The 13,009-nt window shown below is 45.5% G+C and overlaps 1 protein-coding gene across 2 annotated transcripts in view; it reads left to right on the plus strand.

Annotated features, from left to right (window-relative positions):
- HGH1 (HGH1 homolog) overlaps positions 1–6,071 on the plus strand; it is a 14,343-nt gene extending 8,272 nt beyond the window's left edge. For both annotated transcript variants that reach the window (XM_068237884.1, XM_068237886.1), the window contains exons 6-7: positions 1,755–1,877; positions 3,800–6,071. In XM_068237884.1, coding sequence (XP_068093985.1) covers positions 1,755–1,877; positions 3,800–3,934 — 258 coding nt within the window. In that variant the 3' untranslated portion in view covers positions 3,935–6,071. The remainder of the gene's footprint in view (positions 1–1,754; positions 1,878–3,799) is intronic.
- Positions 6,072–13,009: the final 6,938 nt, after the last annotated feature.

Consider the following 13,009-nt stretch of genomic DNA (forward strand, 5'->3'; position numbering starts at 1 on the left):
TATGTCAGAAACTTATTGTATCACAATTGGTCATAAAATTGTATATTGTTGGTTCCTGGGAACTGAGTTTACTATAGCCAGAGGTTTATTATAAAAAGAGACAATCCCATTTTACACTGCAGTCATCTTTCCTTTTCAGATATATCATATTACATCATCGCTGGCAATTGCAGGCTTCTACTGGCGTAAGTAGAGAAAACCGCGCCTATGGCAATCACAGAATCTCGGAAAGGGGTGGGGCGTGTTGGTGTGGTGATGTCAGATGGGGGCGCACGCTCCCAAAATTTTGAAGGACAAATGACTTGAGAGGGATATGGAGGCTTCCATATTTTATTTCTTTTTAAACGATACCAGTTGCCTGGCATCCTGCTGATCTTTCATGCATCATCTGGATCACTCATCTGAAGCAATCATTTAGCTAATGCAGTCAGACTTCAATCAAACATCTGATCAGCATGCTTGTTCAGGGTCTATGGCTAAAAGTAGTAGAGGCACAGGCAGGGGCGTAACTAGGCCCCACCGGGCCCCCCTGCAGAATTTCAGAGCGCCCCCCCTCCCTGGGGCTCGCTCGGGGCCGTTTTGTGGGGGCTGGAGGGGTGGCAGCATGAGGGGAAAGCCTTGGCCACAGTCGGCAGGGAGAGGGGAAGTTCCTCTCCTTCACCTCGGGGCTCTCCCCTCTGCGCTCCCCTCCAGCTTAAGTTACAGTGCAGGCAGCGGCGGGAAGATACATACCTTCCGTGCGCATACTCCTCGCTCTAGCGTCTGACGTCACTTCTGGAAGTGACAACAGACGCTAGAGCGAGGAGTATGCGGTGGAACGCACAGAAGGTATGGATCTGCCCGCCGCTGCCCACACTGTAACTTAAGCTAGAGGGGAGAGCCCCGAGGTGAGGGAGAGGGAGGGAACTTCCCCTCTCCCCGCCGACTGTGGCCAAGGGGAGCAGGGGCTGCAGGCCCTATTGTTACGCCAGTGGGCATAGCATCGGTAGGACAACCAGGCAATGTGCATTCTTTGAAAGGAAACAAATATGGCAGCCTCCAAATCCCTATCAGGTCAGTTTTCCTTTAAGGTGTATTCTCTACTTGAATTGGTTGGATCCAAGTTGCAGTGAAGCATAGCCCAATTAAGTATGTCACTAGGCCAGTGTATAAGTGTCCCTCCAAATTATGCAGGAGAACAGAGGCGCCAAAAGGATAAAAGGAAGCTAAATGAGCTTAAAAAACCAAATTCTTGGTAAATAGAGGAGGTAGTGGTGGACTTACCTCCTCCAAGTAGACACACAACGACTGTAGTAAAGACAGTCAATATATTTTATTTATGAACTCCAAATATGCAACGCGTTTCACAGGTTTGATCCCGCTTCATCAGGCAATAACAACGGAGCAATAGCATATGTGGTCAGTAGAAGAGCCAGGCACCTCTGAGGTGCCTGTTTTTTTAAGCTCATTTAGCTTCCTTTTATCCTTTTGGCGCCTCTTTTTTCTCCTGCATAATATTGAGTCCACCCTGGGTGGAGGGTTGAACCCCCTTTTTCTCATCTACAGAGAACTTCTTATTCCTGAGTGGGGTCAGGAAAATCTCCCCACCTGCCTTTACAGTGGTTGCCTAATGGTAACCCTGGTTTGTGAGTATTAATATTTACTCTATCTAGTAAGCATTTACCAGTACATATTACACTATTGGGGCTCTTGGTGTTCCTTGTTTTTACTTTGTGTTCCTCCAAATAACAATCTAATATTGTCTCTCCTGTCAGCTCTGTGCCACCCGTGACGGACGCCGTGTCCTGAAAGATAGGGGGACCTACTTGATCCTGAGGTCGCTGCACTCCTGGGAGAAGGAGCCCAGCGTGAGGAGAGCCTGTGAGAAAGTCATTGAGGTTTGTAAAACAGTAACAAACATGGATTATCACCTGGCAAACTGTACAAGGTTAACTTCTTGTCAAACGTTTCTTATCAGGAAGCCATGGCACCGTGATTGGTATTGAGTGGTGCAAGGCAGTAACGAAACTGAAATTCTCATAAAACTGTGAAATAATCGATTGTTTGTAAGGTGGACCATACCCATAAATGTAGTCGATGAAAAGCCATTGCCTGGAACAGGTAGAAAAATTTAGCTCTAATTGATTAAAAATCTAAGCGGTCAGATCTTAGCTTTTTGTGACAGAGACTTTTGCAGCTAAAAATCTTGTTAGGAGATATTGATCACATGACCACCTACAGCCACACATGAACTTGAGGTGACCCGCTGCAGTGCACAGTGGAAACTACAACAACAGTCAGCCAAGGTTTCCAGGTATGACCAGGCTTTCGATGTTCGGAGGACTCCTGTGCTCATGCTAAATACTCACCCCAAACAATCACAAATGATTGTCTTTTACAACAAATGCCTAGTTTGTGTATGAAGCCTAAAGGTGACGACATACCATACAATCTTTTTACACTTGAAGAATTACAATTTATCAATCAGTTTTTCTGATGTTCAAAAATCAATCTGACCAATGTACCACACACATGATCAATTTGTCCCCAATTATGAAAAAAAGATAGAAACTTGCTTGGATTTATCAAGAAAATCCACCTCCCCCGATCTTCTTTTATTAATAAAAAGGTAGGTGTGTGTGTGGGTGGGTGGGGGATTGGATTAGATTTTCCTATTGGCTCATAATAAAATATATTTCTCTGTACACCCGATCTGTATTATTCAATTGCTGTAATATTGGAACATTTTATTGTATTGTGTGTTGCTGCTTTTACACTACTTTCCTGACTGGTGTGTACAGTTCTAATTGTGATTTCTGGTCTTGATTGTGTAACCCCCCCTCCCCCCCATATGACTGGTCCCATGTCCCATACATAGTGATCTCTAGATGACTGACACCATTGAGGTTCTGACAGTGGCTACCTGGTTGACTGAAAAATGCAGGACCGGATTTACCTCACAGGAGCCTATAGGCACAGATGTCCTGGTACCTTTGACTTCGTCCTCCATGAACCTACAAACCGCCACCTAACCAGACTGCAAGTGTGCTGGCTGTCCAGCTGTCACTTCTCCCTTACTTTCCTTGTCCATCATAGGTAGCTACAGGTGCCTCTTAGTGTATCCAGAAGTAGCCTCAATTTTAAGTAGCTAGAGGTGCCCCCAAGCATTAGGTAGCTAGAGGAACCTCAGTATTAAGTAGCTAGAGGTGCCCCCAAGCATTAGGTAGCTAGAGGAACCTCAGTATTAAGTAGCTAGAGGTGCCCCCAAGCATTAGGTAGCTAGAGGAACCTCAGTATTAAGTAGCTAGAGGTGCCCCCAAGCATTAGGTAGCTAGAGGAACCTCAGTATTAAGTAGCTAGAAGTGCCCCTGACTAATGGGAGATCCTGTCAGTGGAATGCCGAGAGCAGGGTGAGTAACCTCTCATTTACACTCTCATCAGGACTCTGCATAGGGAAGGAGAGAGTGAGGCACTCGGGGAGGGGCATGAGCTGCCTTTCAATCATCAGGCGCCTGTAGGCACATGCCTAGAATGCCTTATGGTAAATCCAGCCCTGGAGACATGCCTAGTTCTAAACATGAATCATCAGATTATAAGCGTATATACAACATTGAATCTATTATCGGTGCTGATATGGCAGCCCTGACTCAGGATTTTAGTTTGACTGAGACATGTATAGTCCTAGTAATACATTATCCGAGCTTAGACACATACGTAGAAAAGCCTCTGCTGTGTACATTATGTTTGTATTGGTGCCAGCTTGCACCAATTCTATGTAGTATTTTGTGACTTCAGACATCTCTTTATGTTTGTCCTACAGATTCTGATTGGTGATGAACCTGAACCTGGTTTAGAGAACCTCCTAGAAGTAAAGGTCCCCACAGAAGTGGAAGAAAAACTGAAACATCTGGATGAAGAGGAAGAAAAAGAGTTACAGGAAGAGACTGCCCAGTGACTCTGTGCTGATCAGAGGAAAACATGTTTCAACTATATGAAGGTTGAAGAGACCTTTGGGAAGAACCAGCTGTGAGTCCCACATCTGCTGTCACTTTTGGAAGACTCTCTTCTTCTAGAAACTGGTCACCAAGCCAGCAGTGGACAAAACAAAAACTGGATGGAATGGTAGAATCAGAACATTCTACTCTGAACATGAAAGGATTGCATGCTTAGACACCGTGTGTTATACAGGAGAGACGACACAGTGAAGGGACTCCTAAAGCTTGGCCATACCTGTTTCCATTTAAGAAGAACCCCGGCAAAACTATAGAAACAAACTGTGTGAGGGAGCACCCATGGACAAAGGATCTTCGGTGTGCCAATGCCTAAAGCTGGCCACTAACGGTCCAATTTCTAGCGAAAAATCGTTAGAGCGATCAGAAATTCTGATCGGATTGGTTGTAAATAATCTAAGTTGATGGGCACAATCGATAATAAACGATTATAAAAAAAATCGTCCGATTGAATTTTTGTCGAACCAAAATTTGGATTTTCTTGTTGGTCGTGATAGATAGGAAGCAATGATTGGTTAGTTGATGGTGTAGTGAATGATTTTTCGTCCGATCAGAAATTCTGATCGCTCAAACGATTTTTCATTAGAAATTGAACCGTTAGTGGCCACCTTAAGGCTACAGTACATGGTGGCCAACTTGCATAAAGGTCCAGGAAACCAGGCACCACCAATTGTAAACTAGCTCTTTATTCAAAAGTCATAAAAAATTATGTCCAAAGTCAGTTAAAATGGCCCCGGCGTTTCAAGCATATACGCTGTTTTTCAAGTCATTAAGCCACATATTCAACGGGATATGGTTATGCCTGGAAGAGACGAGCTACTGTGGGTGCCCCCAAGAGATTTGGTAGACGTCACGTCCCAAAAAGAGGGGGCAACGACCTGTTACTTCTGATCCCAATTCATCTTCTAGTGTTTTTTTTTTACCTTCACCACGAGATGTATCATCGGTGACAAGAGGAAATTTAAGCGGCAAGGGGTTGCCAGGTTTAGGGGGCGCCAACAAAAAAGCATCAAGGTCTGGAATCAGTGGTCAACATTTCAGGCCGTCCTCTTACTGATGTTGAAACACGTGTGTTGAAGTGTGGTCTGACATTTAGTCCAACCAATTTACCAATTCTTTTTTCTCATCAATTAGGAATTATCGTTTTTTAAAGGGCTTTTTTTTTTTTTTTTTTTTTAAGACCTATAAAATTAAAGCTTTTTTTCAGTACCCTACCTAGTGGGTGAGGTGAAACACAGGGTAACTCAGATGATGGATGGCACTTTATGCCTTAAGCAAGCTGGTCTGCGCAACGAGTAAATTCTCACCCCCAAGTTATCCTTTACATGGCTGATCGGGTTGGAAAAGAGTGTAAGGGCCCATTCACACTTGTGCGTTTTCAGAGCGGTTTCAGCTTTGCTGAAAATCGCTAGCGATTTCAAAAACGTGTGCACAATGAAAGTGTATGGAAGTGTTCTCATCTAAGCGTTTAGCGGTTTGCTGAAACGCAAACGCGTTGCATGCAGCGGTTTCTGAGCGATTCTGGAGCGATTAGCGATTCAATAAAAGTATTTGAATTGAACTAGAAATCGCAAAACGCTAATCGCTGGAAAAATGCTCTCTATACAGTGAATAATCGCTAGGAAAAACTGCCAGAAAAACGCTCAGCTTTTTGCATTAGTGTTTAGCGATTTCTAGTGTGAATGGGCCCTAAAGGCTTCAAATGGTGGGCTGTCACCAGGGCCATTTATAACCAACTTTGGGTGTTATTTTTAATGATTTTTGAATAAAGAGCTATTTTACAATTGGTGGTGCCTGCCTTGGTGGACCATTCCAAAACTAGGTGTCTTCCTCATCATGTAGTAACAACTTTTGTAATCGATATCCTCTCAGTGGCATCCTGTCTTCAAATCTCAGCTTTTGAATCCCCTCAAGGCAGCTGTCAGACCATCTCTCTGAAAATGTGTTGCTGGGAGATGTTGATGTGGACATTTATGCTAGGCAAAGACAATACAATATTTTGAATAGAGTACATATTACATTCAGTAAAAAAATATCAAATGTAATGAGAGTGTATTAAAAAAGCATTGCCTTGTCTATAAACCATGGATCTGGAAGGGCTTTTCTGTAAGCGTGTAGGAGTTCAGTGGCACCATGGGCGAGGGTCGGAGCTTAGTAAAGCAGTGCTTTATAAGATATTGATATATGCTGATGATACCTGGTTATTCCCAGGAGACACCTCTTCCTCTCTTCAAAATGCTATTGATCTAATTGATAAGTGTGGTTTCTACTCAGGACTAAAGGTTAACTGGCATAAATCCTGCATTATGTCGATTGATCATAGTGTCACTCCTTCTGTGGTCAGCCTGAAAACTGTTATTGATTTATTCCTACACTAGATTTAATGCTAAAGAGTAAAAAAGAAGAAAGTTGCTCAATCCATATACAAAAGGCCTAAAATTATAATTAATGTTGGTGTTCGAATATGAGTATGACTCCTTCTCCCGGGAAGAGTATGACTCCTCCTTCTCCCTGTAGAGCAGGGGTAGGGAACCTATGGCTCGGGAGCCAGATGTGGCTCTTTTGATGGCTACATCTGGCTCACAGACAAATCAGTAGGGGTTGATTCACTAAGGTATACTGCTCAAGCAGCGCAGCTTAGTGTGACAGCGCAAGTAAAATTTTCGAAATACGCACGCTACTGCTGTAGCATGCACTACTAGATTACTTGCTCTACCCCAAAACGAACGGCTGCTCCAATTGTCTCACTCTGGACCCTGTCAGGTCCAGTGACTTCAAAGGACGAGATCCCCGCACTTTGCTTGGCCCAATAGGCTGCCTGTCATTTGACAAGCAGCCTATTGGGCCAAAGTGCAGTGATCTTGACCTACAAAGTGAATCAACTCCCAAGTCAGCTAGCTAATTGTACAAGCTGTTAGTCAGTATTTCCCCTGTCTGGCTCTCGGGGAAATTGCTGATGTTGCTGAAACCCAAGAGAAGCTGAAAACGTGTCTGACACTTCCGCTGCCCGGTGGATCAACTGTATACACATCACCATGGCAACAGGGACATGAGCACTACTGTCCCAGTTTGAAACCTATTGTATGGCTCTCACGGAATTACATTTTAAAATATGTGGTGTTTATGGCTCTCTCAGCCAAAAAGGTTCCTGACCCCTGCTGTAGAGTGTCACATCTCCTAGCAGAGTATGACTCCTCCTCCTAGCAGAGTATGACTCCTCCTCCCAGCAGAGCATGACTCCTCCTCCATGCAGAGTGTCACTACTTGCAGAGTATTAGGTCTCTCACTTCTCCCTCCTGCAGTCTCATTAATGGTACATGTGTACATACTTTATGGGGGGGAGTAGTCCTGCCTGCACTTGTTATTCGTGGAATGGAGGGGCAAAGATATGCTAGTCAATAAGATAGAAATAGTTCCGAATGTATACAAAATTATGCAAATTTTTCAGGGCCAATCAAATCTCACCTTGGCTTCATTTGACTTTCACTTTTAAGTTTGCGTAACAAATGTGCATAACCTTGCATCAACACAACATCTTTTTTCATCTCACTGCCCCTACTGGCCACTTACAGGTAACATTAGGCCTGATGCACTAAACAGCAGTAAAGTTGCCCTGCGCAGAGAGCGCACAACACTTTACCCATACTAGCGTGTGGAGAGAACAGGGCGGAGCCAGAAGCTGCTGGGGGTGGTAACTGTAGTCAAATTTGGGACAGTTCCTCCCAAATCGGGATGGTTGTGAGGTCTGCAATTACTGCTGTCTTATAAATATCTATACCCCTATTGCAAAGAAGAGTAATCTGCGTCATAATCCTACAGTGTGCAGTAGCCTCTATAATTGTACTACAAACAGAGCTCCCAAATTAGGCTAAGTAATAGCACCACTGTATAGTATATAAAAAATTTTTATTTATATATCTTCAAGGAGAAAAAATACATCTGAAAACACTTAAAAGTCATAATTAGCGCCCCAGCTTGCATAAGCAACACATATGTACATATATTTTACTTATAAATGCACCTGGAATTAGTAATATGTTTGTGGTTTCTGCTAGGACCCTTCTTAGTTAGAAACTTGCTGTTCTGACAATAATAATAAAATGAAGTACACAAATGTATAGCATACAATAACGGTACTATGGAATGAGAAAACACTGTGCCTGAAAAACACTGGTATTTTTGAAGATAACATGCCGGTTGTCTAAACAGTTAATTAGCTTAGTAGTGAAAAATGGATAATACCATCAAAAATTATATATAACTCATAAATACTGTCCAAATGTGCAAACAAATGTTAAAAATGGTGCAAACAGGGTGTTGGCATAAAGAAAAAAAAAAGATGCTAATAATACGGTTCTGTTTTGATAAACCCACGCAGACACGGGGAGAACATACAAACTCCTTGCAGATATTGACCTGGCTGGGAAACGAAATCGAGCACCCATTGCTGCAAGGCGAGAGCGCTGACCACTACGCCACCGTGCCTCCTATATTGGTGGCACCTATACCTGGCTAACCTATACTGGGACAACTATACAGTACCTGGCTAACTTATACTGGAACACCTATACTTGGCTACCTATACTAGAGACATTTATACTTGGCTAATCTATACTGGGACAACTATACCTGGCTAACTTATAGTGGGGCACCTATACCGGGCTACCTATACTGGGGCACTTTTGCCTGGCTTCCTATACTGGGGGCACCTATACCTGGCTACCTATACTGGGGCACTTTTGCCTGGCTTCCTATACTGGGGGCACCTATACCTGGCTACCTATACTGGGGGCACTTATACCTGGCTACCTATACTCGGGGCACCTATACATGGCTACCTATACTGGGGGGGGGGGGGGGGGGGCTCTAAATACCGCATTGCAAATAATGTTCAATTGTTACACCCTTGCCCTGGGAGCAATTTAGCCTAGAAACGGGGCCATCCAATCAGAGGGGAGGGAGGGGCAGCAGGCTCACTGGAGTTTTGTTCTGCTTTCCCTCTTGTGCAGCCATTAGTAATGGTGTGTGTGTGGGGGAGGGCATGAGGGGGAGTTCATTAGGGGCTACAGAGGGTCATGGAACTCCAGATTTTCTCGGCAGGTTTAACCCAACACCCCCGTCCCATTCCTGATCCCCCCCCCAAATCAGAAAGCCTCTGCTGTGTATGGCGAGACTTCAGTGGCTCAGGAAATACGCATCTCTCATTCCTTAAACTTGAAGTGAAATATGTCAGCAACCATGCCTCCTCCAGATCCCAGGTTTAGAGGGCATGGAGTCACTTCCATATCACCTCCCCACTTCTTTTTATATGATATCTTGGTAATCGGTGCTGGGAGTCTGCAATTTGATATGTAAGTGGCATTGGGGGATAAAGTTCTCCTCCTTGCCCTCCAAATCTGGGGTCTATAGAAGGCATGGTTGCTGAGATATTCCACTTCAAATTTAAGGAATGAGGGGTGCATCTTGTACTGGGCCACATAAGTCCGCACAGGCATACACCGCCTCTGCTAGACTGAAAAATGCATGCCCTGCATCCTAGACAAGTGCTAACATTTATTAAACTAGGTGGAACTTTAGCTTCCAAAATGGTTTGCATGCAAAGTATATTATACTAGACACTTGCGCCATGGTGAGGCAAACCTCCGGGCAAGTGACCTAACCTAAATTTAAAACCTTGGGAGCAGCTAAGCAAAAAATGTGTAACTTACATTTGGTTGAACAGCGAGGAGAACGCCAGCGCATACCACTAAGGCTGCATCCGAAATGACCACCAGCTCAGTGTGCAGCACCTAAATAGATTTTCTGCACACTTTGCATTCAATTCTAGTGTCTAGTATAATATACTTTGCATGCAAACCATATTGGAAGCTAAAGTTCCTCCTAGTTTAATAAATGTTAGCACTTGGCTTGGATGCAGGGCATGCATTTTTCAGTCTAGCAGAGGCGGTGTATGCCTGTGCGATTAACCATTCAATTGCAGCATGTGTTTAGGGACGCGCAGCCTTTCCCCCCACCTTTTCTTAACTTTGTAACTATGTAACTGTCAGGTTAGCTGCTCCCAGCCCCACCTCCTGAGTTTCCTGTTTTCATAACAAGTAGTAGCAGATTTGCATATGATTTGCATCTGAATTGAATGCAAAGTGTGCAGAAAATCTATTTAGGTGCTGCACACTGAGCTGGTGGTCATTTCGGATGCAGCCTTAGTGGTATGCGCTGGCGTTCTCCTCGCTGTTCAACCAAATGTAAGTTACACATTTTTTTTGCTTAGCTGCTCCCAAGGTTTTAAATTTCGGTTAGGTCACTTGCCCGGAGGTTTGCCTCACCGTGGCGCAAGTGTCTAGTAGTGTTGGGCGAACAGTGTTCGCCACTGTTCGGGTTCTGCAGAACATCACCCTGTTCGGGTGATGTTCGAGTTCGGCCGAACACCTGATGGTGTTCGGCCAAACCGTTCGGCCACATGGCCGAACTAAGAGCGCATGGCCGAACGTTCCCCGAACGTTCGGCTAGCGCTGTGATTGGCCGAACGGGTCACGTGGTTCGGACCCGAACGCGCTCTGATTGGCCGAACTGTCACGTGGTTCGGGTAAATAAATACCCGAACCACGTCATATCTCCGCCATTTGTCTGTGGGTTTAGCTTTGGGTAGGCAGGCAGGGTAGTTCGCGCTCCAGCCACGCTAGCCATTGTCCCCCCAGTCATTGTGTCGCTGCTGGGAATAGTAGTACACCGCTCGCTCAGCCACACTATATAGCATTGTGTTTACTGCCACTCTGTGTACCTCGCTCAGCCACACTATATAGCATTCTGTTTACTGCCACTCTGTGTCTGCTGGGAATAGTAGTACACTGCTCGCTCAGCCACACTATATAGCATTCTGTTTACTGCCACTCTGTGTACCTCGCTCAGCCACACTATATAGCATTGTGTTTACTGCCACTCTGTGTCTGCTGGGAACAGTAGTACACTGCCGCTCACTCAGTCACCCCATTACTATATAGCATTGCTGGGATCTGTAGTACTCTGCTCACCCACCCATACCATTGTACTGCCAGTCACTGTGTATATTGCTGGGATCTGTAGTACTTCCTTCACCGTCAACCACTATATAGCATTGCGTACTCTGCCAGTCAGTGTGTATATTGCTGGGATCAGTAATACTCCACTCAACGTCAACCACTATATGAGCTCACAATGAGTTCCTCAGAGACCTCCGCTGTGAGCAGCACTCCCAACAACAGCAACAGCCAACGCCCCACGCAAGCTATAACATCCACCCCAGCAGCCAGTGGTCAGCAGCAGCCCTCCCCGGAGGAGAACGTTGTATCCATCGGTCCGGCGCCAGAGCGATTATTGAGGGCTGCCATTGAGGAGATGATGGGGCCTGATGTGGAGGAGGAGGTCGGGCTCAGGCCAGCATCCCAAGTTAATGTTGAGGACGATGAGGGGTCTGTGTCTGGGGATGTTGGGGTGGCAGAGGTGGTGGGTGGGTCAGACTCAGGAGAAGAGTTGTATGATGAGGATGATGATCGGGACCATCTGTATGTGCCTCAGAGTCCGACCCCGGAAAACATGTTGTATTGTGTGTTTAGGTACTAAAATCTGCGTTCCCACTTCCCAGTACTGCCCGGGTCCACGGATCCATATAATTTTTTGGGCAGCACTATCAAACTGGTACTATGAGTGAGTTGCCATGGTCCTTCTGTCACACTCACCGTCTGTCTGCAGATGGATTGTTCAACACAGCTACGCCATCTGACATGTAGTCCTTGACCATCTTCTCCAGGCGATTGGTGTTGGAGGACGTGGAACTGCCCGATTGCTATTCTGTGGGCTGCTGCATGGGTGTCAGAAAATGTTCCCACTCCAAGGACACTGCCAATACCATTCCCTTTTGGGCACTAGCAGCAGCTTGTGTTCTTTGCTGCCCTCCTGGTCCTCCTGGGTTTGCTGAAGTCAGTCTGTCGGCGTACAACTGGCTAGAGAAGGAGGAGGATGTCAATCTCCTATCTAAAGTCTCCATCCTCAAGGGCCTGCTGGAATTGTTCCATTTTTGACCTGTCTGACACTTTCTTCAATCAGTTTTTTAACATTGTGTTTGTATAAACTGGGTATAAACCCAGTAATTGGTGTTGTCCAGAATAATGAATAATAATGAATATTGAATAATGCGCGGGCCGCGTTCAATGCAGTCTAGCATGAATTGAGCCATGTGTGCCAGAGAATCCTGCCAGACTCCTCTGTCTTCATGTTCTTGTGAGCGTTGTTATTGTTGTGATGCACCATATTTGTCACCAGCATCACTTTCTTCCTCTTCTGCAGTCCATTCCCGCTAAATTGTGGAAGTCCAACGTGCACCGCTCTGTCCCTCGGCAGTGGGGGCATTCAATTCCTGCTCCAACTCCAGCTGTTCCTCGTCCTGTTCTTTGTCATAGCTGGGACCAGCGTTTCCTGAGGCAGGTTGCCTGATGTTGGTATCATCACGCTGATCGTTTTCATCATCAGATTCCCCCACTTGCATCATGCCAGCGGTTTCCATCTTCAACATTGATTTCTTCAGTAAACACAGCAGTGGTATTGTAATGCTGACTGTAGAGTTGTCACTGCTCAGTCACAAGCAACGTGGATTGCTCAAAATTTTGGAGGACTTGGCAGAGATCCAACATGGTGGCCCAATCAGATCCACAGAAGCTTGGTAGCTAGCTGCTGGAATGCGCCTCGGCACTGCGCAAAAGCGTGCTAGCATGTGCAGCGTAGAATTCCAGCGCGTAGGGAGGGACATCACCCAGCGAGCGATGGTGCGCTACATTGAAGCGCTCCTGCATCTCTTGGTGAGTCCTTCAGAAGCGGTACTGGACTTTAAAAAATGTTTTTTTTCCTTCAACAGAAGATCTGCCACGTTGGAGTGAGGAGGACGCCGCCGACCCCGACACCAAGCTGAACCCCGGCGAACTCCAAGCAGAGGATCTTCAGGAACCCTCAAGGCTTTGAGCAAGCTGAGGAGGATCAGCAGTCCCGACGAG

The sequence above is a fragment of the Hyperolius riggenbachi genome, chromosome 5, assembly GCF_040937935.1.
Source record: "Hyperolius riggenbachi isolate aHypRig1 chromosome 5, aHypRig1.pri, whole genome shotgun sequence".
Classification (NCBI taxonomy): Eukaryota; Metazoa; Chordata; class Amphibia; order Anura; family Hyperoliidae; genus Hyperolius; species Hyperolius riggenbachi.